This window comes from Cryptomeria japonica, chromosome 8 (genome assembly GCF_030272615.1).
Source record: "Cryptomeria japonica chromosome 8, Sugi_1.0, whole genome shotgun sequence".
In the NCBI taxonomy this organism is placed as follows: Eukaryota; Viridiplantae; Streptophyta; class Pinopsida; order Cupressales; family Cupressaceae; genus Cryptomeria; species Cryptomeria japonica.
In genome coordinates this window covers 345,456,322-345,482,593 of record NC_081412.1, presented here as the reverse complement: position 1 = coordinate 345,482,593, position 26,272 = coordinate 345,456,322, and the positions used below count along the sequence as shown (strand labels likewise).

Sequence of the window (26,272 nt, the reverse complement as noted above, 5' to 3'; positions counted from 1 at the left end):
GAAGTCGAAGTGTGAGTCGGAGTCATAGTCGGGAGAGGCAAAAGCCGTGTACATGGAAGGAGTTCGCTGAGGTCGCCAAGAACCTGCCACTTCCAGACGTAGCGGAGGAAGATCTCGCCGACCAAGCCCCACACTCAACGTCAAGTGAAGAGGACTCTAGAGCCGAGTCACAAAGCAACCCGTCAGTATATTCTAAACAAGAAGAGGAGGCGGTACGAGACCTGCATGAAGAGATCGCCACTATTTTTGAAGCAACATTATCTGGCATTAAGAATTTGTCCTTGTCAAAGGGTATCAAAATAGGAGGGTCAAATCCAGAAACCCCGGGAAGGAGGGACTATAGGAGTGAGGGTGACCAAAGCCCTGCTAACAGGGGCCCAACCAAACCAAGAGCTTACGGTACCTCCCAGACACATAATACCTTCTCGGCATATAGCCATTTCCAAGCGCTGCACAAAATCATCCAGACAAGAACAATGGCACACACCCCGAAGAAGCAAAAACTTCCAAAATTCATGGGCAACGGGTCAGAGGACCCCGTACAGCACTGTAAGACATGCGTGACCATTTGGGAGGCAAATGGCTAGGACGACCGAGATTACTGGTTGAAGGCCTTTCCAGCCACTCTGCGAGGAATAGCCATTGACTGGTATACGGACCTCGATGCCCAGTATAAGACATCCTGGAGCAATCTGAAGAAGGCCTTCGAGGAAGAGTTCAAACTTCTACAGGATGACAACAAAATTGTGGCGGAGATTTACAACACCAAACAAGGAAAAAATGAAAGCGTACATGCATTTAACAGAAGGCTAAGGGAACTACTTAATAAAATGGAGAACCAGCCAACAAATGGCCTCAAGAAGCGATGGTTTGTGGAAGGATTGGTACCGTCCCTCAGACAGACGATGAAAGTGGTCCCTCTGCCATCGTATGATGAAGCATACAACCGCGCGATGGATATTGAAAGCGAAAACAAGACATCCCGGGGGAAGCGACAGGTGAGCGAAGGTGACAGTACGGGCGAAGACAGCGATGGGGGGTCCAAAACCGTGCAAGCAATCCGGAAGGATATGATTAGGATGATGAAGGAATTAAAAGGTGACAAGGAAAGTGGCAGGGAAGGAAAAGAACTATGGTGCACTGACTGCAAGACGGAAGGACACACTAAAGGAAGTTGTCCCCGCAAAGTTTTCTGTGACATCTGCCAAGTAATGGGACATTCCACTAAGGAATGCCCGTACAACTTGAAAGCACGGAGCACATAAGTGCTCTACGCCCAACCCGACCAAACCACACCGTTGGCGACACCCCTGAAGCCAACAGCAAACTCTGACGCCTCCCCTAGAGGGTATAGAAACAATCGGCAAGGTAACAATAGATCCAATAAAACTCACCAAGGAAAAAAAGAAATGGTTGATGGATTTGGTATGCAGAGACGATCTCACGAAGGAACAGTGGAAAAGTGCCTGGGCCGACAGCAGAGGAATGAAGCATGCTTTTATTGCACCAGGAGAATGGAGGATGTTAATTGACCTAGTCAAAAGTCGCCTTACCGGAGCCAATCGAGCATCCGACATAGCTATCTGGATGATAGGATTAATGAATGGGATTAAATGCGGAAAGGTGTACAATTGGGGGTAACTCCTGGCAGAACGAATCCATGATTTCCTGAGACTAGAACACAAGACGTTCTACATGTGCCATCATGCTATCAACTTATTCCTGGATGTCGTACGCCTGCAGGTACCACCAGAAATATGGGGAGCATTTGAACCACGTGGACGGGTGGAACCGAATAAACCCACTATGTACTACTATATCCATCTAGACGCACTAGGTGATACCGCACAGCCGACCAAAAAGAGAAGGAAACTGGACATATCCATCGAGGTTGAAGATGTCAGCAACGCAGAAGATTCAGAGGAGGAGGTGGAAGAGACTGAAGAGCAGGAAAGTGGTGATAAGGGTTCCATCTGGCAGGACACACAGCTGTAGAGGAGGAAGGGGAAACAGAGTCGCAACAGCAGGAAGAGGAGGAAGAGGAGGAACAACATGGAGGGTTACGGGCCCAATGGAAAAGTACGAGGGTAAAGTTCACACCTTCGAAACTATCCTCGGCACACTTGGTACCTGTTGTGACGTTTTCACACATCGCCCCATTGCAAATGGGGACCCATGTTTTTTGCTTTTTAGGGTTTGTTTTCTAGGTCTTTTAGGGTTTTGTTAGTTAGCCTTTGCATTTTGAGTGCTGTCGGGGAGATCAATAGGATAGCAAGTCCTGCTTGAGTGATGTCTTGATCCTGAAATTTGGCTAAGTCTGGAATGTCCTGAAAATTTGGCTAAGTCTGAAAGTCCTGATCCTGAATTTTGGCTAAGTCTGGAATGTCCTGATCCTGAATTTGACTAAGTCTGGAAACTGAAAAAACCTCCAAAAACTAGATTTTGCAATATAACTCCTGGAGGTCTGAAACCACTCTCAAACATCCTGAAAGTATATATGGAATATAACTTAAAGTATAAGAAAGAAGAAACATAGAAGGAAATGTTATATTCCATTGAAATTGTCCTGATAGAGAGTTCGAAAAGTCAAATTTCGCTCAGGTCCTTCACTGAGGATCCAGAGCGAATTTCGCTCCTCTCCCTCACCAAGGGACCAGGGCGATAATACTTATTTGAGCTATTCCTGACCGTGTTTGGACGAATTGAGACATCAAAGGCATGGTGAAGGACGAAATGAGCATGATAGAGCATCCAAACTTGATCAAAAACAATGAAATGATGAAGTTTTTGCCTAGAGGGTCAAATTCGCTCCTGTCCCTCACTGAAGGACCAGAGCGAAATTCTTCATAAGGTACGATCTGGGCAAAGATCAAGCAAGTTTTATGTTTGAAGGTAAGAAAGGAGATGAATTGAACCCGTTGAAGACAAATTGAAGATTATCAAACGTCAACAAGGGACCCAAATGCCCAAGTTCGCTCCTGTCCCTCAGGGAGGGACCAGAGCAATTTTTGTCTTAGATGATTTTCTTGCCAAGTTACAATGAATTCCAAGGCATGGATGAATGAAAGGGGACATTACGAGACCGTTGAAGATAAATTTGGAAGTTGGCGAAGTGTGATGGAGACTACAAGTACAAATTCGCTCCTGTCCCTCTCCAAGGGACCAGGGCGATATCTTAGTTATGTTGCCTTTTCCTCAAATTTAAACCACTCCAAATCAAGGTGAGAGGTGGCAAGGACATTTCGAAGCGTCTCAATCAAGCACAAAGTTACAAGGATCGCCAAAATGAAGGATTTGCACTTAAAAACCTAGGTTCGCTCCTGTCCCTCAGGAAGGGACCAGAGCGAAATTCCTATAAAGGCTCTAAATTTTGAAAGTTGATCACGTTCCAAGTATCCAAGGGAATCAAACGACTTCATTTTACGCGATGAAAGTGATGGCAAGTTGATGGAAGCAAGGACAAGCTCAAAACGTTGAAGTTCGCTCCTGTCCCTCAGGAAGGGACCAGAGCGATATTAATTATATTGGCCAAATCCTTCCAAAACCATGTTAAGTCCGGGTTATGCGAGATGATAAAAGGTCTAAGGTGTCTTTTGAAGATGATATACAAGAGTTTTGAACGTCAAAAGGCTATCAATTGAGCTAAGGAACTTATATCGCTCCTGTCCTTTGGACAAGGACCAAAGCGATTTTCATTAAAACACTCATGTTCCTTCAAAATCAAGGCAATGCAAGGATAGGCAAGATCGAGGACGCCATTTGAAAGGTAATGAACGAAGAACCAAGGTTGAAAGATGGCGCATTTTGGCTAAAGCTTCAAGTTCGCTCCTGTCCCTCTCCAAGGGACCAGGGCGATAACCCTCCTAACATCAAATACGCCTTGTAGAAATCAAGTGGAACAAGCGTGGAGTAAAGGAACAATGTTATTATTCGCCTTATGATTGAAATTGGAGTTCGAAGATGCAAGATCTAGGAGAAAGCATGGAGATCGCTCCTGTCCCTCTCCAAGGGACCAGGGCGATATCACCACAAAAGGACATTCATTTGCAAGAACAAGTCAATCAAGCTTGAAGGACCTAGCGAAAATGGCAATTCCAACGTAAGGATGAAAACTTTGAACGTCAAAAATGCAAGGATCAAGACCAAGTTGATGGATCGCTCCTGTCCTTCAGTCAGGGACCAGGGCGATGAGGTTTGTACTCTTCCCAATTTTCCAAATTTTGGCGCTCAAACACATTTTTTTGAATTTATTTTAAATGCTAAAAATCGATAATTTTTGAAAATTCAATTAAATGGCATTGAAATATTACGTTTGAATATTAATTAATTATTTTTTGCCTTGTAAAAAAATCGAAGTTTGTTAATTAAAAACGATGGCAAATTAATTAATTATTATAAAGCGCTTGGGTTTATTTTGTCAAAGTCGGCCTTTATTATTTATTTAAAAATCGTTTAAATTGCTTTATTTTTACAAAAGTCGGCCTAAATGGTGGTGAGAGGTGTGAGCGCTATAAAGGGAGGAGTAGTTTATTTCATTTTCACATCATCATTTATCATCTCTCATATGCGACTTGGAGAAGGCAAAAGAGGAGCGAATTTCATACAAAGGAAGGGCGAAATTATCATTCAAGAGGAGGTGCGAATTGTGTTCAAGGTGCGAGTCTTATCAATAGGAAGACACAAGCATTATCAAAGGAGTTCGAGTTTCAAGTTAGGCGAACTTGCCAAGGACATTGAAGAACACATCAAAGACTCCAAGGGTGGCGAATTGATAAAGAGGACGTTCCTTATCCTTCAAGATCACGTTGAAGGCTTCTAACGTTAATTTTGCCTAGGCAAATTCCTCATTTTGCATTCTAGTGTTAGCTCTCAAGAGAGGTATGGCGATATGGATTTATTGTTTTGATTTTGAACGTTGATCGTCATAGCTTAAATTTTGAATTTTGAAATTTTGAATTCCAGTAGCCCAATCGTTTTTTAGGAAATGATAACTCAAAGACTTATCATGATGTTTCCTAAAATTAATTTAATCTATGCTATTCATTGCAAAATCATGTTGCTAATTTTGAAATGTTGTGTAGGCATCAAATGGAGATCTCATCAAGGAAAATCAAGCCGGATCAAGGACGGTCTTCGCCGGGACGGTCAAACCAGGATAAGGGCGACCTCTTCCAATCCAGCATTCCAGGGCGAGGTACATCATCATCCTGCACATCAAGGACACAAGGAGTTAGAACAAGGGCTCGTTGAAGAAGCAAATAATTTTAGAAGAGTTAATCAAAGATAGCCTCTCAACGACATCAAATTGAATATCTAGCAAGCTACAAGTGTCAGATGAGGTGGCATCCCAGTCATCACTCCTCCAGTCAGTGTGGTCCACCTCAGCATGTCCAGATTCAATGTACCTAACTCATGGAAGGTGGCACAAACTTCGATGTACCTACCCCGGCTATTCATTGGTGGAATTTTTCAGAGAGGACATGTGTCCAAGCAATACAATTATTTCATTGGTCAAGCATTAAATGTTATGTAATGGTTGTAACAAACCCTAATTAGTGTTTTCATTGTTGAATCTTGGCCATTGATCTCAAATCGATCTAAGCCATCAAATTGTATTGTGGGCACTATATAAGCCCTGGCATTTCATTTGTAAAGGCTAATTTTAGCAATAGATTGTAAATAGTTGAAGGCAGTTAGTAGATAGAGAGTAGTTAGAAATTGATAAAATAGCAATTAGAGTAGAATAGGAGGACAAGGCAAGAAATTGTTGCCATTGATTGTAAACAAACTCCATTTTCATTGAAGTAATGGTGAAATATGTCGTTTTCTTGCAATTTGCATGGTTTCTTGTTGAGTCTTCAATCCTAGATGGTAGATGATTAGATGAATGGAGGAAATGTGATTAATTGATGGTGGAATTCGTATATCCATACTACTAGCAGTTTGTTGATTGCAGACTTGCCTTGTGTAGTCAACTGGAATCGTTCAGCTTAAGCTCAATTTCAATTTGTCGCTTCTTCATTGATATGCATCAACTTGGATGGTATCTATGCCTGCGGTGATGATTTGAACATCATAAAGCTTCCCTTAGGAGATCGCACTAGCCTTGTGGAGATGTTCTATTGGTGTTAAAACAAGACCTAGTTAGAGTTTCATCAAAAATCAAATCATTGCTCCTACATTCTTAGTATTAGGATTAGATCTTCTCTTCGCCCTCATCCTTTTTCCATTTTTTTAATCTAAGCTAGTAAGAGCCTGTGTTCCAGCAAAGCAGATCGGAAGTTCAATGTAAGTCCCCTTGTGATTCCAGCAAATCACATCATACCACTGGAGCTTATCCACATGTAGAGACCCTACCAAAAGGAACCTTGAAGTCATCCTAACTGATCCTTCATGCGAATCTTCAGCAGTTAGCGACTTTATTCAAGAGAGGATAAGATACCCTTAGGTATTTTATTCTATGTATGATGGTGTACAAAATACATGTCAACAGTACCACAGGAAGTGCTTGCAGTGGCCAACCCCATGGGAGATGTACGACCAGTAGGGGTGCTGTTCCGAAAAATCAACGAAAGGGAACCACCAGCACAACGACGGGTATCACTACCATAGATCAGCTTGGCCGTACTTGCAGCAGAAACCACAAAGGATACGACAGACATTGGTACGGTGGACTTGGGTACGGCAGACATCGGTACGGTACCAACATGTACTTGTACAACATTGGCAAGTACTGGTACGGTACCAACATGAGCATGTACCTGTACGGTCCTAGCAGGAACTGGTATGGTACCAGCAGGTACATGCACTAGTATTCATCAGATACTGGTACAGTTCCAGCAAATACTGGTGCGACCCTAGCAAGTACTAGTACGGCTCCAACAGGGAAGGAGACGGGGAATATACGGATGACTGAGGGTGACTTGGAGGTAGTGGCAGCACTGGATACTCTCACGGACGAAGATATAGACGCTTCGCTGGATGGATGGCTAGGGCAGTTCGCACTCACCCTGCACCTTCCCCCCTCCCCTACACCACATAACATGGCCATTGGGGCGCGCATGACTCCAGACAGAGATATTACTATCTCAGACCTGGACGGAGGGAAACCCATTGAGCAAGAGCATCAGAGCCGAGGGAGTGACAAGCAGAGCAGTGGACCGGAGGGAGCACTCGCAGGACTCCACGTCACCCCACCAGATCTGAGTGATCCAGCAGGCTCACTCCAACAATTCTTGGGAGAGCTACAGGGGCTCTCTGATGTTGCACGCAGCATGGCACAGCTTACTGGACAGATGGAGGCCAGCAATTCAGCCGACGCTACACAACTATGTCACTTCATGAGTACGGGGTGTACGAAGGAGTTTGCACGCCACTTCGAGCAGCAAGGGTGGTCGGACCATAGTACGCCAGAGATGATTCAAAATTGGACCCACAAGCACCTGGTGGGAGGCACGGGCACCTTGGGCACCACCTTCTGCAGCATGGAGAGGGCCTTCCGGGATGTGTACTTACAGATGCGGCAGCACCAGGTGGAGCAAGAAGCTCAGCAGATGTACATAACAACACTAAAGAAGGAAGGTGAGAAGCAGGCACAATTAGCTACAGTGGAAAGGAACCTGAGGAAGGAGATGGAAATGAAGATGACCACCTATGAGGCCCGTTGCAACATACAGGAGAAGGAGGTGCAGGCACTAGCGGCCCAAGTGGCAGAGCTCACCTCACAGCTAGAACAAAAAGATAAAAAGCTACTGGAAGCTGCTCACATGGTAAAGAAAGCACGGGAACGGTAGCTGCTGGCAAAAAAGGACCTGAAACTTCATGTCGGACAGCAACCTCCTCCTACGGCCACTACAGGGACGGCTCCTCCCTCTTCTCGGTCCTAGTTATGTTTTATATATTTCAACTTTTCTTGTCTTAGTCGTCTGGAAGACGACTACGGTTTTGGGGGGGGCTAATGTTAGGGATAAATAACGTATGTTAGTAAGAATAATATTTATAAGTGTGTTATGTTGTGTTTATGATTATATTTGTCGCCGAGAGGTTCCCGTCGGGTAGTTGGGAGTTGGTGACGGTTGGCAACTTGACCAACCGTCGGGTCTATATATTGTTTGGTTGGAACCTCGGCAGGGGGATTATGTATGGACATTCTGGACATTTGAATAAAGATATAACTCTTCTGGTCTAACTGGTATCATTGTTATTTATGTTGTGATGTATGACTGTTCTGTTACATGAGTATTTGGTACGTGTGGAAAACACTGTGTTATCTGTTCATTCACCAACCATACATTAAGGACTAAACATGCAGCAGTAAAATATATCTTTATTCGCACATGCAATTATTATAGAGAAGAAGACCAAAGATGGTCAGCCAAGGATTACAATTCACCCGACTATACCATACCCCCTTCCTTGGCGGTACACAACATATTTAAAGGACCCGACAATTGCCAAGAGGAACACAACCGTCAACCAATCGACACATTAACTACCCGAGAGTGACAACCCACTTAATACAATTAATTAGTACGTTGGCAGATAACAAATATTATCAAACATAACAATAGGCATTTTATACCGACCACATCATCCCCCCCAAAAGAAAAAGTTGTCTTCCAAACAACAAGTAAACATCAAGTAATATTCAAGAAGACTAATGACAGACAATGACTTGGACTGGACAACCCCAACTTGTAGTGTACCTGTCAAATCAAACAGGGGTTTCAGGGCAACGCCCCCAATGGGGGTTTGGGGACAATGCCCAGCGGGGTCGAGGGGCAGTGCCCCTCGTGAGGTCCCGAGCCAAGCCCAAATTAAGACCTTCAAAACCACACAAAACTCCATGGCAGACATGATTTTTGTAATTTTTCAAGACGCCAAAAAATGGACATTTCATAGTGTGTAGCCAACATTGTTGACTGTACAATTCTCTCTGCCTTCTCTACCTATACGACTTGCCAAGCTGTCTCCTATACTGAGCCCGTATGGCCTGATGCAAACTGCCTTCACGTTCGGCTTTTGCTTGCCCATACAACCTTCTTGGTCCCTTGCGTACGGTTCCACTCGATCCTCCATAGGCTTGGTGTCTTCCGTTTCTGCACCCACATATAGCTTAATGTTCCCTTACGACCTCTTATTTCCAGGCTTACTTCATATGGCATATTGATTTCGCCTGTACGGTATGCTCCTTCCTTGTCCTCCATACAACCTATATGGTATCTCGTACGATGTCCACACGACCTTGTACGGCTGCTCTGTTCTTCCCTGTTCTCCACCTCCTTTCCATACGGCCTTTTGCGAACCAACCCCACATATGCTTTTTGCTTCCTACCACACAGACTTCTTCAATCGATGTTCCTCGTACGGATATCCTCCCTTCTCAAACCGTACATGTTTCTCCAATCACCATAGGAACTCCTCGTATGGATTTAATTCCTCAGGACACCTGTCATGACCCCTCCTTGTGTCATGTCCCCTCTCTGATCATTATATATATAAAACCTAAATGAAATAATTATTACTAATTAATATAATATTTATTAATGAATGATTAATTGAAATTATTAAATACTTGTTTATTAATTAATATTATTATTTAATTAATATTCATTAATGATAATATTCTGAATATAGATATTTATGTATTATTCATAACTAACAAAGCCATGGCCACAGTGGCACTAATTTGAAAGAAGTCGATGTCAACTAAGTAGGACTGATTCTATAAACAAGCTACGTAATTATCAGAGTAAGTGATCAAAGAAAATTCAGAGATTATGTTTCCTAAATAATCAGTTTTGGAATGACGATCATATTATGAGGCCCATACACAAAACATCAATATCCATGCAGCGATTGGTTTAAATTTATCTAAGCCATTCATGGTCCAAGATTACAACAAGTTATAATAAAACCACAATATCGATTGCCATACCAAATATAAATAATAAGGAATTGTTTTATAAGTTAGCGATTTGCTAAAGGAAGTATAATGAGAATACAGTAGACGTGGGCAAAACTCATTCACAAGAAGGACCTGGAAAGAAGAATTCAAGTGGTAAGTGTATAACTTGGTCAAAACATAAACCGTAAATATTTTGAAGTGGTGCGATCTATATCAAACAAAATGATTAATGTGTTGCAAATGGAATGGTGGCTATTAAGTAATGTCTCTTCTCAAAGAGATCTCTTTTTGATAAGACGTGTCTCTTAAAAGATAAATGAGACACATATTAATAGAGTTTAGAATTAGAAATAAAGTGGGGATAGGGAGGAGAAGAAAAGGAGACGCTGCAAACAGACAAGGAGGGAAGGGGATCGTGGAGGGTCACAGCCCTTCACGAGGCTTTAAAGGGAAGCAGCCACCGCAAGGGAAGGGGAGAGGGGAGCACGGGAGAGCATTCAGGAGCAGACTTTCGTGACCAGCAGGTAAGAGGTAAGGTATAATATATTATAAATAATTAATATATTAGTGTGGATTAATATATGTTAATATTAATTAATGTATATTTCATTGAGCATTAATTATGTATGATAATTAATATGTTAATATTAATTAATATGTATTTCATTGAGCATTAATTAAGTATGATAATTAATATGTATTTCATTGAGCATTAATTAAGTATGATAATTAATATGTTAATATTAATTAATGTATATTTCATTGAGCATTGGTAAGAATATATTAAGGCTAGAACATGTGTGCATTAAGGAATACAATTAATTAATATACTAATCTACACATAGGGAATGATTAAGGAATATAGATGTTATCAAGGAGGGTGTAATGCATATGTTAACAATGATAGAGTACATTTAATATGTATATATGTTAAAGAATACATTAAGAATACATGTTAACATAAAATGTAAATTAGGAAATAAAATAGTACTAAATCATCAAAGTGCATTATAAATACAAATGTAAACACATGTTGGAGGCTATAGGGAGGAAACTCCCTTAGTCTAAGGAAGGGATTATGAAGTCCCTAGGGCAGTATATATACTGATTACTGATATGCATATGTAGGGCTTGGTTGATTAAGTTCAACCAAGAGGAGTTGGATCTGGCCGATCCCCTTGAGGACTTGGATGATGGAGGCATCATCCAAGGCAAGGAATAGACAAGGGTCTTCCTTGGATGGCTTGGGTGTAAGAGGTTACACCCAAGACAGGACTCGATGGATCTGGCTGATCCCCTCTGAGGACTTGGATGATGGAGGCATCACCCAAGGCAAGGAATAGACAAGGGTCTTCCTTGGATGGCTTGGGTGTAAGAGGTTACACCCAAGACAAGATTCGAACTCATCTTCAATTTCTTGGAGGGCTTGGGACCAAGGGGTTCCAAGAAGGCGAGCTTCATGGCTGCCTAAGGACATACTTTCGTATGGCATTCGTATCCTTTTTTATTAGATGAAAATTATGATCGTGCTAATTAAGTATAAAGGTTAAATTGCAAAGTTAAAGATGAATTATATATATATATATATATATATTTTGTATCCTAACAATCTGTTTTGCAGGCCAGAAATCTCTAACTAGCAGGGACATTACAGTGGTATCAGAGCATAATCCTGCCATCCTGTGGGACAAAACTACAACATTGCTCTTTAATATGTGTGTACTTTCCAAATGAGTATTTCATTCCTTACAAGTATATGCTTCCTACCTTGCGAATATTTGTGAATACTAAATTCATTCTTCATGCATGTTCCTTACCTAGCTCATGCCATGCGTATATTCATACAAGTTTCGTATGCTTCATGTTCTATGTATTTATGTTCATGCTTCTTGTTTTAAAGGTTAGCGGTGTGAATGCTTATCAATGTGCTTAATGCCTTGCCCATATTTATGTGCTTTACATGTATGCTACTTCATACATCATGTTGTTTGCACATGTTTCATATGTATTAAAGTGAATTGCTTCATGCTTCACGTATTTGTTACGTATTACTTACCTTGTACATACTTCATATTTAACTTAAATTTACTTGTTTATGTACCTTATGAATGATTCATGCCTTAAAAATATCCTTGTGTGTATTTCCGTGTATAATTAATACGTGTATTGTATGTACTTCATGTTTGCTTCATCCCTTTAAACATACATATGTATACCTTGTGTTTTTATTGGGATATGACTCAGTTTAATAAAATTATCAATTGCTTGAGGACAAGCAATTTCGGGAAGGGTGGACTGTCATGACCCCTCCTTGTGTCATGTCCCCTCTCTGATCATTATATATATAAAACCTAAATGAAATAATTATTACTAATTAATATAATATTTATTAATGAATGATTAATTGAAATTATTAAATACTTGTTTATTAATTAATATTATTATTTAATTAATATTCATTAATGATAATATTCTGAAGATAGATATTTATGTATTATTCATAACTAACAAAACCATGGCCACAGTGGCACTAATTTGGAAGAAGTCGATGTCAACTAAGTAGGACTGATTCTATAAACAAGCTAAGTAATTATCAGAGTAAGTGATCAAAGAAAATTCAGAGATTATGTTTCCTAAATAATCAGTTCTGGAATGACGATCGTATTATGAGGCCCATACACAAAACATCAATATCCATGCAGCGATTGGTTTAAATTTATCTAAGCCATTCATGGTCCAAGATTACAACAAGTTATAATAAAACCACAATATCGATTGCCATACCAAATATAAATAATAAGGAATTGTTTTATAAGTTAGCAATTTGTTAAAGGAAGTATAATGAGAATACAGTAGACGTGGGCAAAACTCATTCACAAGAAGGACCTGGACAGAAGAATTCAAGTGGTAAGTGTATAACTTGGTCAAAACATAAACCGTAAATATTTTGAAGTGGTGCGATCTATATCAAACAAAATGATTAATGTGTTGCAAATGGAATGGTGGCTATTAAGTAATGTCTCTTCTCAAAGAGATCTCTTTTTAATAAGACGTGTCCCTTAAAAGATAAATGAGACACATATTAATAGAGTTTGGAATTAGAAATAAAGGGGGGATAGGGAGGAGAAGAAAAGGAGACGCTGCAAACAGACAAGGAGGGAAGGGGATCGTGGAGGGTCACAGCCCTTCACGAGGCTTTAAAGGGAAGCAGCCACCGCAAGGGAAGGGGAGAGGGGAGCACGGGAGAGCATTCAGGAGCAGACTTTCGTGACCAGCAGGTAAGAGGTAAGGTATAATATATTATAAATAATTAATATATTAGTGTGGATTAATATATGTTAATATTAATTAATGTATATTTCATTGAGCATTAATTAAGTATGATAATTAATATGTTAATATTAATTAATGTATATTTCATTGAGCATTGGTAAGAATATATTAAGGCTAGAACATGTGTGCATTAAGGAATACAATTAATTAATATACTAATCTACACATAGGGAATGAATAAGGAATATAGATGTTATCAAGGAAGGTGTAATGCATATGTTAACAATGATAGAGTACATTTAATATGAATATATGTTAAAGAATACATTAAGAATACATGTTAACATAAAATGTAGATTAGGAGATAAAATAGTACTAAATCATCAAAGTGCATTATAAATACAAATGTAAACACATGTTGGAGGCTATAGGGAGGAAACTCCCTTAGTCTAAGGAAGGGATTATGAAGTCCCTAGGGCAGTATATATACTGATTACTGATATGCATATGTAGGGCTTGGTTGATTAAGTTCAACCAAGAGGAGTTGGATTTGGCCAATCCCCTTGAGGACTTGGATGATGGAGGCATCATCCAAGGCAAGGAATAGACAAGGGTCTTCCTTGGATAGCTTGGGTGTAAGAGGTTACACCCAAGACAGGACTCGACGGATCTGGCTGATCCCCTCTGAGGACTTGGATGATGGAGGCATCACCCAAGGCAAGGAATAGACAAGGGTCTTCCTTGGATGGCTTGGGTGTAAGAGGTTACACCCAAGACAGGATTCGAACTCATCTTCGATTTCCTGGAGGGCTTGGGACCAAGGGGTTCCAAGAAGGCGAGCTTTATGGCCGCCTGAGGACATACTTTCGTATGGCTTTCGTATCCTTTTTTATTAGATGAAAATTATGATCGTGCTAATTAAGTATAAAGGTTAAATTGCAAAGTTAAAGATGAATTTTATATATATATATATATATATATATATATATATATATATATATATATATTGTATCCTAACAATCTGTTTTGCAGGCCAGAAATCTCTAACTAGCAGGGACATTACAACACCGTACCTGCCTCTTCAATTGTCATATGGACCCCTCATATGGATTTGTTTCTTCCTGCCATTATACGGACTTCTTCGGATGCCATGAAAACTCCTTGTACATCTCAAGCCATACGAACTTCTCTTCCCGTATGTCATACAAATGAAGCAGTTGTGGTGTCCGTACATGTGTCTGTACGATGGATGGCGTACGTTGTTGTGTCCGTACATTGGATGACGTATGCCATTGTTGTGCCCGTACCTGTTGTGATCATACAATGAATGACCTGCACCAGGCACAACCCATTCCTGCCTTCCATATGGTGTACGGAAATAGCCTCGTGGCTAATCTTTGTGCTCTTTGTACAGTGTACGGACTTCTTGCACAGTGTTCTTGTCTTTGCCTGTATGGTTCCTTCTGTTTAATTTTTTCCCTCAATTCCATATTTTTTGACAGTACACTTGCATACAATCAAACTCTATCTGGGTATGATTTCCTTTCATACAGGCTCCCTTGTTCGCACCACCTCTATTCTTCCTTCATGGGCTTTTCCCTTCCACTTTCCATCTCCGTACTACCAAACATATCATCCATAACTTTAAATACTTCCATGGGTTGCTCTTCACTGAGAGTTGTCGCTTCAAGGAAACTACATGTTGGCGAAAATACCTCATAGTCCTCCATTTGCTAGTGGAATAATCCATTGAGGGAACTTGTTTCATCCTTCAAGCAATCTTCTAGTTCCAATACCCCTTCGTCATTCGGTTCCATCCTCTTCCTCCCTTTGTCCATACCTAACTCTTCACCCTCGGACTCTGAGTCAGAGGATGCTAGTTCTTTACTCACAACCTAATTCCTCAAGTCGATGACATACTTCCTCCTATCACTCTCGATCGAGAGTGTGTTCTGCTTCCAATTATGATTCGCCTTGGCCGTAATCAACCATCCCCTCCCAAGGAATGCATTGTATGCCTTCTTCCACAACAGGATGACTACGAAGTCCAAGAAAAATTGTTGTCCCAATCATTACTTTTTGTGCCATCAATGTTCCCAACGGCTCGATGTCGTGTTGGTCAACACCTACCAAGTGGAAGGTGGACAGCCAAAGTGTCGGCTTCCCCAGACATTTCCAAGTGTCCTCCGACAACACATTAACTCCCGAGTCCTCGTCAACGATGGTGTTTGCCAACTTTTGGCCCATTATTTCCATCTCGACAACACCCGGCTTCCTCCCGATGCTCACCGTCAGCAACAGATCATTGGCCTCATTCCCTTCAGGTGGTGGTTTCCCCATCAATTCCTCCTCTTGCGGCTTACATTGTTTCTGGATGACTGTGTCGTCACTGACTATGTTGGCAATTGCCATTCTCAGTTGCGGCACAGTTTGAAGAAGGTCTACCACCCTAATGGGTATGGTTGTCTGTAGCACCTGCCGAACCATGTTCTTCTCTACCTCCTGCAATGACGTACCTGCAATTCCATTGGAGGTTACTCGTTCCTTCACTAGCACTTGTTCTACTTCAGCTCTGGCTTCTTGGAGTCCTTCCTTCTCCATACAAGTGTCTGGGTACATCACCTTCTTCATCTATGCTCTTGTGATTGCCAGAACTGCCTTGTCTTGATCCTTTACATCCAGCATATTAATACCCTTTTGCTTCGAGCAATTGGTGTCTTCATGATTCTCAAGTCCACACCATTTGCACAATAGTTGTATGTTGTCTTTCTTATTCTAGCAGTCACTCGCAAAGTGTCCCCATTCACTACATTGTCTGCACTGTATGATAGGACGCCCTTTGGAGTCATATTGTATTTGATTTCGCCCTCAATAACTGCCTGGCAATGCATTATGTGGATCCAATGGAGTGGACTCTCCCTGTGTGAAGAGTACTTGTGTACTTCTCGTCTTCAAATTGTATGGGCACTCCTCAATTGAATGCCCCAGCACTTGGCAAATCTCACAAAACATATTTCTAGGACAATTACCTTTCGTATGCCCCTCGCTTTTGCATTCAATACACCATATTTTATTACTTTCTTTATTGGTTCCTTTCTCAGCCTTCAACTCTTCCATCATTCTCAACATATCTCGTCGAAGGGCTCGTACGGTTTTGGATTCTTCATCACTACTACCTTCGGTGCTCTCGTCATTGTCGGTCTTCCTCTTCCCTTGGGAGAAAGTTTTGTTTTCACTCGCAATGTCCATCGCCCGATTGTAAGCATCAATGTACGAGGACAGAGGCACTACTTTCATCTTCTTGCACAGCGAAAGGATCAATCCCTCAGTGAACCACCTCTTCTTCAACCTATTGGGTGGTTGGTTCTCCATCTTGTTCAACAATTCTTTGAGCCTACGGTTGTAAGTGCGTACACTCTCATTTTTGCCATGCTTGGTATTATAGATTTCCGCTACAATCTTGTTGTCATCCTCAAGAGTTTGAACTCTTCGTCAAACGCCTTCCTTAGATCAGTCCATCCCGCCTTGCACTTGGCGTCAAGGTCTATGTACCAGTCAATGGCAATTCCCCAAAGGATGGCGAGAAATGCCTTCAGCCAGTAGTCTTGGTCATCTAGGCCCTTCGCCTCCCATATCGTTCTACATGTTTTGCAATGCCGTATTGGATCCTCTGATCCATCCCCTATAAATTTAGGGAGTTTTTGCTTCTCCTAGGTGTTCATCATTGTTTTCACTCGAAAGGTACCGAAGGAGTCTTCGGCTCAGTTCCTCGATGAGGGACAAGTTCCCACAAATTGGTTTCTCGCCTGCTTACTCCCTTGTGTGTCGAACCTAGGGGAATATTCCAACCGCTACGTTCCTGTGCATTCCCTGCACTCTTGGCCACGCACGCGTCCTCTACACGTCCACCTCCACGGTCCCCAACAATCTGGGTACTTCCAAGTGTGCCAAACCTGGGTGGACTATTCTGACTGCCACGATCCGATGCTTTCCTTGCACTCCCGGCCACGCGCACGTCCTGTACACGTCCACCTCTAGCGTACCAACACTTCGGGTACTTCCAAGCTCTGACTCGTCCTTGTGCTCCCTCGGGCCGAGGGTCGGCGAATCACCTAATCGCTTGGTCTTGACCACCCTGTAGCCTCTTCTCACCTTTATTGGGGTCTACGGACATGAATCACTCAAGGTTGACCCGATTTCTTTTTAGGCAACGGCGCCAAAATGTTTACCGCTACAACTGATAAATTAAAAACAGGGAATAATAATGTACATGACAACGCATACCAAACACGACAGTAAAATATATCTTTATTCGCACATGCAATTATTACAAAGAAGACCAGAGATGGTTGGCCAAGGATTACAGTTCACCTGACTATACCATACCCCCTTCCTTGGCGGTACACAACATATTTAAAGGACCTAACGGTTGCCGAGAGGAACACATCCGTCAACCAACTGACACCTTAACTACCTGAGAGTGGCAACCCACTTAATACAATTAATTAATACATTGACAGATAACAAATATTATCAAACATAACAATAGGCATTTTATGCTGACTACAAAGGTGTTTCAAGGCTGCCACCCTTGATCACATAAGTGTATTTATTGCTTCTTATTATAAGGTTAAAGATGGGGATATCACAGTGTCCAAGGTGTCTGACAACTTTAAGGGGGAATAGTAAGGAGATGTGAGGGGCTCCACAAAAAACAAGACACCCCCAAGTGAGCACAAACAAAATATGTCAAGGGACCTAAGCTATCTCAAAAACAGACAAGGTGCCCCTTAGGGAACACAAGCCAAAAAGGACTCAAGGGGTCCCACAAACAAACAAGGTGACCCCCAAGGGAGCATGGACTACAATGGCTAGAGGACCTGAGGGTCCTAGAAACAAAGAGGGTGTTCCAAAGGGAGCATGGACCGCAATGCCCAAAGGACTCAATGGGTCCCACAACAAATAACTGAATAAGGTGTTTTAGGGAAACAAGTCAAGAAGATCGAGGATAGGCACTGTGGTGCACAGAGTATTTAAAAGAAAAAACCCAACCCTCAAACAACCAAAGGCCCCCCCAGAACTAAAATGTGAAACAATGCTGAGTTACAAGCAGAATGCAAGGTCTCCTAAGAACAGTTTCCAATCACCCGAGAGTCTCTCCAATCATACATGTTTGGTCTAGCTCAATAGCCTACAATCCCCATCTTGCATTACGATAGGAATGCTTCCAAAGATAATATCACACCAAAGAGGTTGTAAGACATATGTAGCATCTTGAGATACGTAATGTGTATTGAGTAGCAGATGTGCTAGAGAGTCCTATTTATCTTATATCCCATGCATGGTTAACTTAATGAATGCTAACAATAACCCACATTACCAAACACACGACTAAAACAAGAGAGACGAGGAAGCCCATCTTACCACCATAGGCAAAGCCTCTTGGGAGGAACCTAAGGAATGTTCTCAATTGACATCCACCTAGACAACCCTATCCCAAGTGAATACCTCCATGTAATTACAAAGCTTAGAAATGAGATGCACCCACTCACCTAGAGACAAGTTAGGGCTAATCCTAACAATACAAAGCTGCACTACAACATCTAGGTTAAAATTGAGGGGATCCTAGAGGTCGAAAGAATGAGTTGTTGCAAAGGCATCAAGGGTAGCAACAGCAATTCTACAATGAGAAGCATCACCCAAGTGAATACATCCATGTAATTGCCAAGTTGAGTGATGAGAGGCACCCAATACAAGGCTGCACTACAACAACCAAGTTAATATTTGTTTGCAGTGTACAGCTGATGTGTTGACTACAACACATCAACTCCTTAAGCTCTCCCGTTAAGATTAAGGGGATCTAGGAGATCCAAGAGATAAGTTGTTGCCAAAGCATCAAATTTAGCAAGGAATGCTAAATTGAGTACTTGGCAAAAATCGAGAGCACTTCAACACAATTGAGACACTAGGGGTAGCATCATTGCCAAAGGTCTAAATGGTGTCAAGGCCAACTTGGATATGAGAAGGAAGGTGCTTCACATAGGAAAACTTCATGCAATCATGAAATAACAATAGGCCTCTTGTTCCTTTAGGATGGACTATGCCTCAAAGTGTATGCAATGCCACACAAGTGGGTCATCCTAAGGAATGCAATTTATCAAAGTGACATGCATTGCATCAACAAGGCCTAAGACACACCAAACCTAAAAAGGGAAGCTCAACAAAGAAACCCACGTAGACTAAGGATTCAAGACAAGCACTAGTGAGGCAACAAACCTCTTAAGGCAACCTAAAGTCAACAAAGGAGTGAAGGCTTGCCTAGGCAGAGTAGGGCAAGCCTGACATACTTGACCTGGCCAAGGTCTACTGGTTGGTCAAGTCACTTTGACTAATCAAGGTTCAAGAGGAGACCACTAATTGGATTGCTGAAGGAGCAAAGAAACTTGAGTGCACTCCACGGTAGAGCCTCTTGAGGGCTGTAATGATCACCCCTGCTTATACCAATTTTTTGCTCTTTCCCTTTGGTTGTATTGCTTAGGAATTATGACAAACAGTTGGCATGCATTCTAAGTACTAGCTGTAACAGACATTAGCCATTATGACAAATAGTTTGCAAACATGCACTAATACCACTATAGAACTTCCCTTGTTCTGGACCAAAATTGTGCCCTCCCACTCAATGGAATTTTGTCAAACAGTTTGCTGGCCCGCTGTCTACTGAATTTTCTGAGTTGTTTGTTCTAAATTTTTATGAAGGTATGGAATTGATAATGTAATGCAACTTACAGCAGCAATAATATAACTAAACACAAATATATATATGTATTTATTTTGACTATTAAGATTGACACACATCAAGACTCAATCAATGGTTCTGAAAAAAACAATAACAGCAGATCACTTTCAGACTTTATTGATTTGCTTAAGTTTCTACAAACAGATACAAAACATTGCAGACCTGATATTCTTTCCAGAACTGTGTACAATGATTTGCATGCCTTCAATCATGACCAAGTCGTGAGCTTCAGGCTTCATACATGTCTGAATTTTGAACTCAAATCAAACTGGGAATGGTGCAGCCAGCCAGGGTAAAATGTTTGCAGACAATATCATGACCAGCAAGAATGGTGTGTCCAGACTAAACCCAATGCAACTGTAGATGAACCAATGCTGAATGGCCAGCCCCGTGTCTCTATCTCTTGCTGAAAACCTCAAATCTGATATGCAAATCCAACTCCAACCAGCAAAATATAAACTATGTAAATATAGAATCACCTGAACACAAACACAACTTCTGATTTTTGTAGCCCAACCAATATCCTCCTGCCTGTGTCTTTCAACAGCGAGAAGAATGACAGCGACGAGGGTTTTCGTCCTCCAAGCCCTTGAGAGAAACTCTCCAAATTACTGCATCAAATATCCAATCAACCAAGCCTATTGAAAGAGAGCACTTCAATCTCTTTTATAACCCTTTCTAAGAGCTCATTCACTCCTCTTGTCAATGTGGGATAAACAAAATCACCCTTTTTGCCCCTTCCTATAATTTCGGGACTTTTTCTTTTTCGCCCCTATTTTCTCGTGATTGCTTTTTTGGGCCCTATTTTATCGCGATTTCTTTTTCTTTAATATTTCCCATGCCATGTAACATGATTTTCCTTCAACATAAGTCCCCAAACACTTTTTATGTCTCCAATGTATTATAGAACAAAGGGGAACTCTTTTATTTAAATATTTCCCACAACTATAGTATATGCATTAATAAAGTTAAATAATTATATTTAACTTTATAAAATAACTTTATTAACACACAATAAATCATATCAATGATAAATAAATCTTCTTGTCGATTTTAAACAATTACCATCGACATGTCACTGCCACTAGATGTCCAGAATGACTTACTATAAATAGTAAGTATGCCCAAAACTACCTCAAAACCCCTCAAAATGGCTTGCAACTAAAACTGTCTAGGCCAAATGGCCTCTAAGTTCCTTTAATGTCCTAGTTAGCCTACGGGACCATGGGGAAATAGGCTAACGACAACATCATGCCATGAATGCTAGAAAGGGGACATTACAAAGACTGATCTCATCAAGAAAGACAGAGCATCGATCAAGATACATGTGAAAAATGTCCCAAAGCAAGGTCTTGATAGTTAGGAATAAGAACTCTTTAATCAATGAGTGTGATCAAGGCCTAGCATGTGGGGGAACAAGGCACAAAAAGTCCATACAAATTTTACAGTTAGAGGACCTTAAAGCTAGAAACCTAGATCTTGCACCATCAATAGCATTTGTTTCTTATCCAATTATGGATCATGGAGTGTGATTTGAAACATTGAGGCAAAAATTGAGCATATTTTTTTCCAAAAGCTCTTCCACTAAATCTCATGAAATGTGAAAACTTAACATTTATTACCTCTGAAGGAATCGATAATCTACCCTAATCATGTAACAATAAAGCATTTAGAGCTAGGGTGAACTTGCAAGGATTCACCATGCAGCAAATCAAAGAGGCTTCTATTTGAGGTGTCAATGAACTTTAGGAATTCAAGTACAAAGAAAGAGTGGAACTTGTTCAAACACGACGAGTAAAGGAATTCCTACAAGAATCCTCATAGGGATGGCCAGTGATGGAGACATGTAAACCACACCCAAGTGGCAAGACCATTGTCCCCAAGAGAGTGATTGTATTACCCAAGATAACGAGGATCCAAGCAATCATCCCAAAAGTATGGGAATCCACAGAGAGGATCCCAAGAGCGATACTTATTAGAACAAGTATCCCACAACTTAAGGAAGGAGAAAAGATCTCTTCACGGATATCCACCACAACGCATGTCACTAAACTTAGGAGAAAGAAGAAGGTCCCTCAAGGAATACTTATCATGACAAGCATTTTGCACTCAAGGATACACTCCATATCAGATAATTGGTATTGAAGATTACATCAAGGCGGAAGATTACATCAAGGCACATGCAATCAAGACCAAGACTTGCATTGAGTATCCCCAATATTGGGACAAAGAGGATGATCCCTAGAGGGAGACTCATCATGGCAATTATCCTTGAGTGAGAGAATGAGGGGACGATCCTAAAATGAAACTCATCGTAGAGAATACCCCTAGGTGATGGAATACAAGGATGATCCCTGGAGAGATACTCATCACAACAAATATCTTTGAACAAGGGACCAAAGGGACAATACCTATACATGTGCTCATCATGGTAAGTATCCTTGGTTGAACATTGAAGGAATAATCCTTAAGAGGGATGCTTATCACAATAGGTATCCTTGGGCTTCAAAGCATGCAAGAAATGCCTTGCATAATGAGGAGACAAATCTGTATGGAAACTATGATGACAATATTACTCTAAGCTTTGAATAGCAATCAATAGAGGGCCTTCTAAGGAAGGCCACCTTGGAGATGATCATTAAGTTGGATGGACTCCTACGACATGGATCTTGAAGTGAGATCCATACTTCATGGGAGTCCCAAAGATCCCTTTGAAGTGGATGTGATCATACTCATCATCATACATAGAAGCAACCATGGATTAGGTAGGCCAAGGGGTTGAACATTGCAAGTGAGCCTCATGACCCCTATGTCAACACTTGTAATCCAATTAATGGTCTTTGTGATGGGATGACCATTATGTTTCCCTAGAAGGAAAAGGAGGATTCTTGTATCAAGGGGAGATGAAGCTCATACGAGGTGATGATACTTACATGTGAATGCTAGCTAGCCTAGTCAAGGGAAGGGAAGATGTTATGGTCAAATGGGAGAACTAATAGTCTTTACTATAAGGCACCTTCAAAATCATGATTTAAGGAGTCTCAAGGGGTCCCATGATCTTTTATGGACATGGTTTAAACAAGGAAGATAGGATTTGAAAACCTATAAATTTTCCCAAATAGAGGATAAAGAGAACAATGGGAGTTGCATAGGGCATGCCAAAATGTAGATGGAAAAAACCAAACAATGTGTGCTAATGATTGGAAAGGGAGGATGCTTAGCAAAGTAGACGACAATCATGTGAGGAGCTTTTATGTGTGGTTGCCAGCTATAGTTGGGGGGTGGGGGGAAGGACCTACTTGATCAAGTGAGGAGAGATTTCGATTGTTCACCAAAACAACCTCAAATCACATGTATAATATTAGGAATATCTCCCTACGAGCTATAGAGCTATAAAGGACCCCAATTTAGTTATATAGGTAGGGGGAGGAAGGCCCCTACCTTATGGCTAACTTGCCTGGCTACTATAATTCCCTCCCACCCCTACTCTAGAACTCAGAAATTGAGCCTTAGCCCTATCTCAAAAAATGGAGGGTTGAGCTGGGATATAGAGCCAGGCAAGGACTTCTCCCGACACAGGATAAGAGGCTTCATTCTATTGATTCGAGTTGTGGAGCCCCAATTCATACCCTTGTTCCTTAGGTTTGTATCTCATAGAGCGGAACAAGGAGCAAGCATCTATCTACTCCATCGTTGCCTCGACAAGCATGGCAGTGCAGATTGGAGCAATGGTCGGTTGATACATTCTTCTATGTGGGTTGAACTTCTCTATCTTCCGTGAGCGAGCTAAAAGATTCATATAAGCATAGCAAAATGGTTCACCATAACCACTAGGATTAGGCTAGTTTGATGATTTGTGTTACTAGCGATCAAGATAAGGTTAATCTAACTTACTTCACAAAAACAATCAAAGTGAACCAAGCACAATGAAAATTAGAGCAAAGCATTAAGGAGACAGCATCTAACATACAATACGCTAATTAACCTAGCCTGTAATTTGTAACCTAAAGCAATAAGCATGCAAATAACTAAGATAATAACATAAAGAAATAAACTTTCTTCTTGAGTAGCAAGAAACCCTCATAGCCGGCTTTAGATAAGTATCTACAAGGGTGACCTGCCTAAGTCCAAGCAATCTTAGCTGCCGAGGTAGTGTGAAGAAAGAAAGGCTGTCATCTGAGAAGAAATGAAACAAATTCTTGTATCTCCGTCATATCCAACTTGCAGAATGCCCCATGGGTAAGTAGGATGAACACTGGTGTACGAATTTGACTGCAATCTAGTGTAACTCTAATGGAGGTCTGAGATATAGATGAGAGCAAAATGGTGTTGAATGAATGAATCATTTTACTGACTTCCACGAGACTGATCAGTCTATGAGAGAATGAAGCGGTAAGTAAAAAATTCAACAAAATTTAAGGAAGGTAATGCCTTGTTACGAAAACTGGAGGAATATGGGTCCTCATATAGACTACACCAGGGGTGAACTAGCCAATTACAAAAAAATTACGCTCAATGACTACGATTGAAAAGTTAAGAGTTGCTACTAGAAAAGTAGGTTATACAAACAGCGTAATAGGATAGAGTTAACTTCGTGTCTATTCGAGGAGCAGGCTGATTCCACAACAAACTAATCGGGGTCTGCGCGAGACCAAGAAATGAAAGAAAACTAGTATGGGCATTAATCTCTCCTTCTTCACCTTAGATTGAACTGCAAAAATCTCCTTTTCTTATACATATACCTGTACCTCTCAAGAGAAAAGAAGAGCTAGTAGAATTAATATTCAACTTCTATCTCTATTAATTGAAAGAGAAGGCCCGATTCCCACGAGATATTGATATAGCTAGTTACAACAAAGCTACAAACATGTACATAACCATGCTTGGAGTCTATGGTGTACATTCACATTCAAATACTACCAGTGGTGCAACATAATTTAATATTATCCAGGAAAAGCTAGTACCAAGAATCTTCTACAGCCCTTACAAACTGAAAATGCGTGAGAGGGGCATAAAGCAGCTGTTAGAAGCTTAAAAAAGAAGAAGAAGAAGAAGAAGAACGAATATTACCATTGGCATTCCTTAGTTCGGCATGTCCGTGTGCAAATGAACAAGTTTGTCGAGGACAATGACCCCTCCTCTCGTACAGATTACACAACTTTGTTTTATATAAATCTCGATCATACATCATTTCCTCACAATTATTTATCCACCTCTTCTCCTTCAGCTAACAAGCAAATAGACTGACCATAACAATGCACACAGACATCGCAGGGCCCGAGATATGAAGAAAAGTACAGTTGGTTTGCGTAGCGAAATAATTTAGGTCCAAATAGCAATAACAAATATTGACATTGCTCAAAGATAAATTAAACTATATATTTGAACTCTTTGTTTTACTCCATTATGCTTGGATGTGTTTGGTTATTAGCTAGGCTGATTTTAATTGACTTGTCCCTTTTCAATAAATTCTTTCCACTTCGATGTCTTGAGAAACTCTCTTAGGTGGGTGGTTTTGGTTGATCTTTTTCCTTTCTTTTTTTTCAATTATTTGGGCTTAGATTACCTAGTATATATATCTTTAAAATATCTATATAAATAAAATTGGGAGATTTTTATTTTTTAAAGAAAGAAATTGGAATGTGAAATTAATAATTTAATAAATTTAATTTTATATTAGTAGTTTTTAAAAAAATAATTTATAAATTTGTTTTATTTTTTAATTTTGTATTTGTAAATTTGATTCAAAATTCTATATTTAAATCAAATTAATTTTAATTAGTCATTGTGTGTTGATTCTTACATCAAAAATTTGTAATTGTGTCTAACCCATCTACGTGGTGACTAGTATATCTATCTTCTAGCTTTTCTATCATATTAGTTATCACTACAAGCTCATGCAGGGATCCTTATCTAGATTTAGTATCTTTCTAAATTACTCTGGCTCTCACTGCCTCTATACACTTTGAAACCCTAGTTTCATGTTAGCTCTCTCACATTACCACTTGCATCTCATTCTAAACTCCTAGTATTGCATTCTAAATTCAAATTTCAAGCTACCTTTTATTTACGATAGTCTTTTGCATTCATTAAATGTTGTTTACCACTCTTTTTATCAACTACAATTGAATTGAATTATGGGTTTGTAGAGAATATCCTTCCTTAGCGAGATTTGCAAAGATGTTTATGGACACCATTAGTCTTTTATTCCAAATCTAGAGACCCGAGAAAAATGATATTTATAGATTTAGAGGTATCATATTCAATAGACTTGGATCTACAAGTCAAGTTTGAAT

General features: G+C 40.6%; 1 protein-coding gene across 4 annotated transcripts in view; it reads right to left on the bottom strand.

The window, feature by feature from the left end:
- Window positions 1-25,345, bottom strand: part of LOC131045343 (zinc finger CCCH domain-containing protein 13) — a 194,320-nt gene extending 168,975 nt beyond the window's left edge. For 2 of the 4 annotated variants that reach the window (XM_057978925.2, XM_057978926.2), the window contains exon 1: window positions 25,047-25,345. In XM_057978925.2, coding sequence (XP_057834908.1) covers window positions 25,047-25,167 — 121 coding nt within the window. In that variant the 5' untranslated portion in view covers window positions 25,168-25,345. The remainder of the gene's footprint in view (window positions 1-25,046) is intronic. The other 2 variants (XM_057978923.2, XM_057978922.2) reach the window with 2 other exon arrangements.
- Window positions 25,346-26,272: the final 927 nt, after the last annotated feature.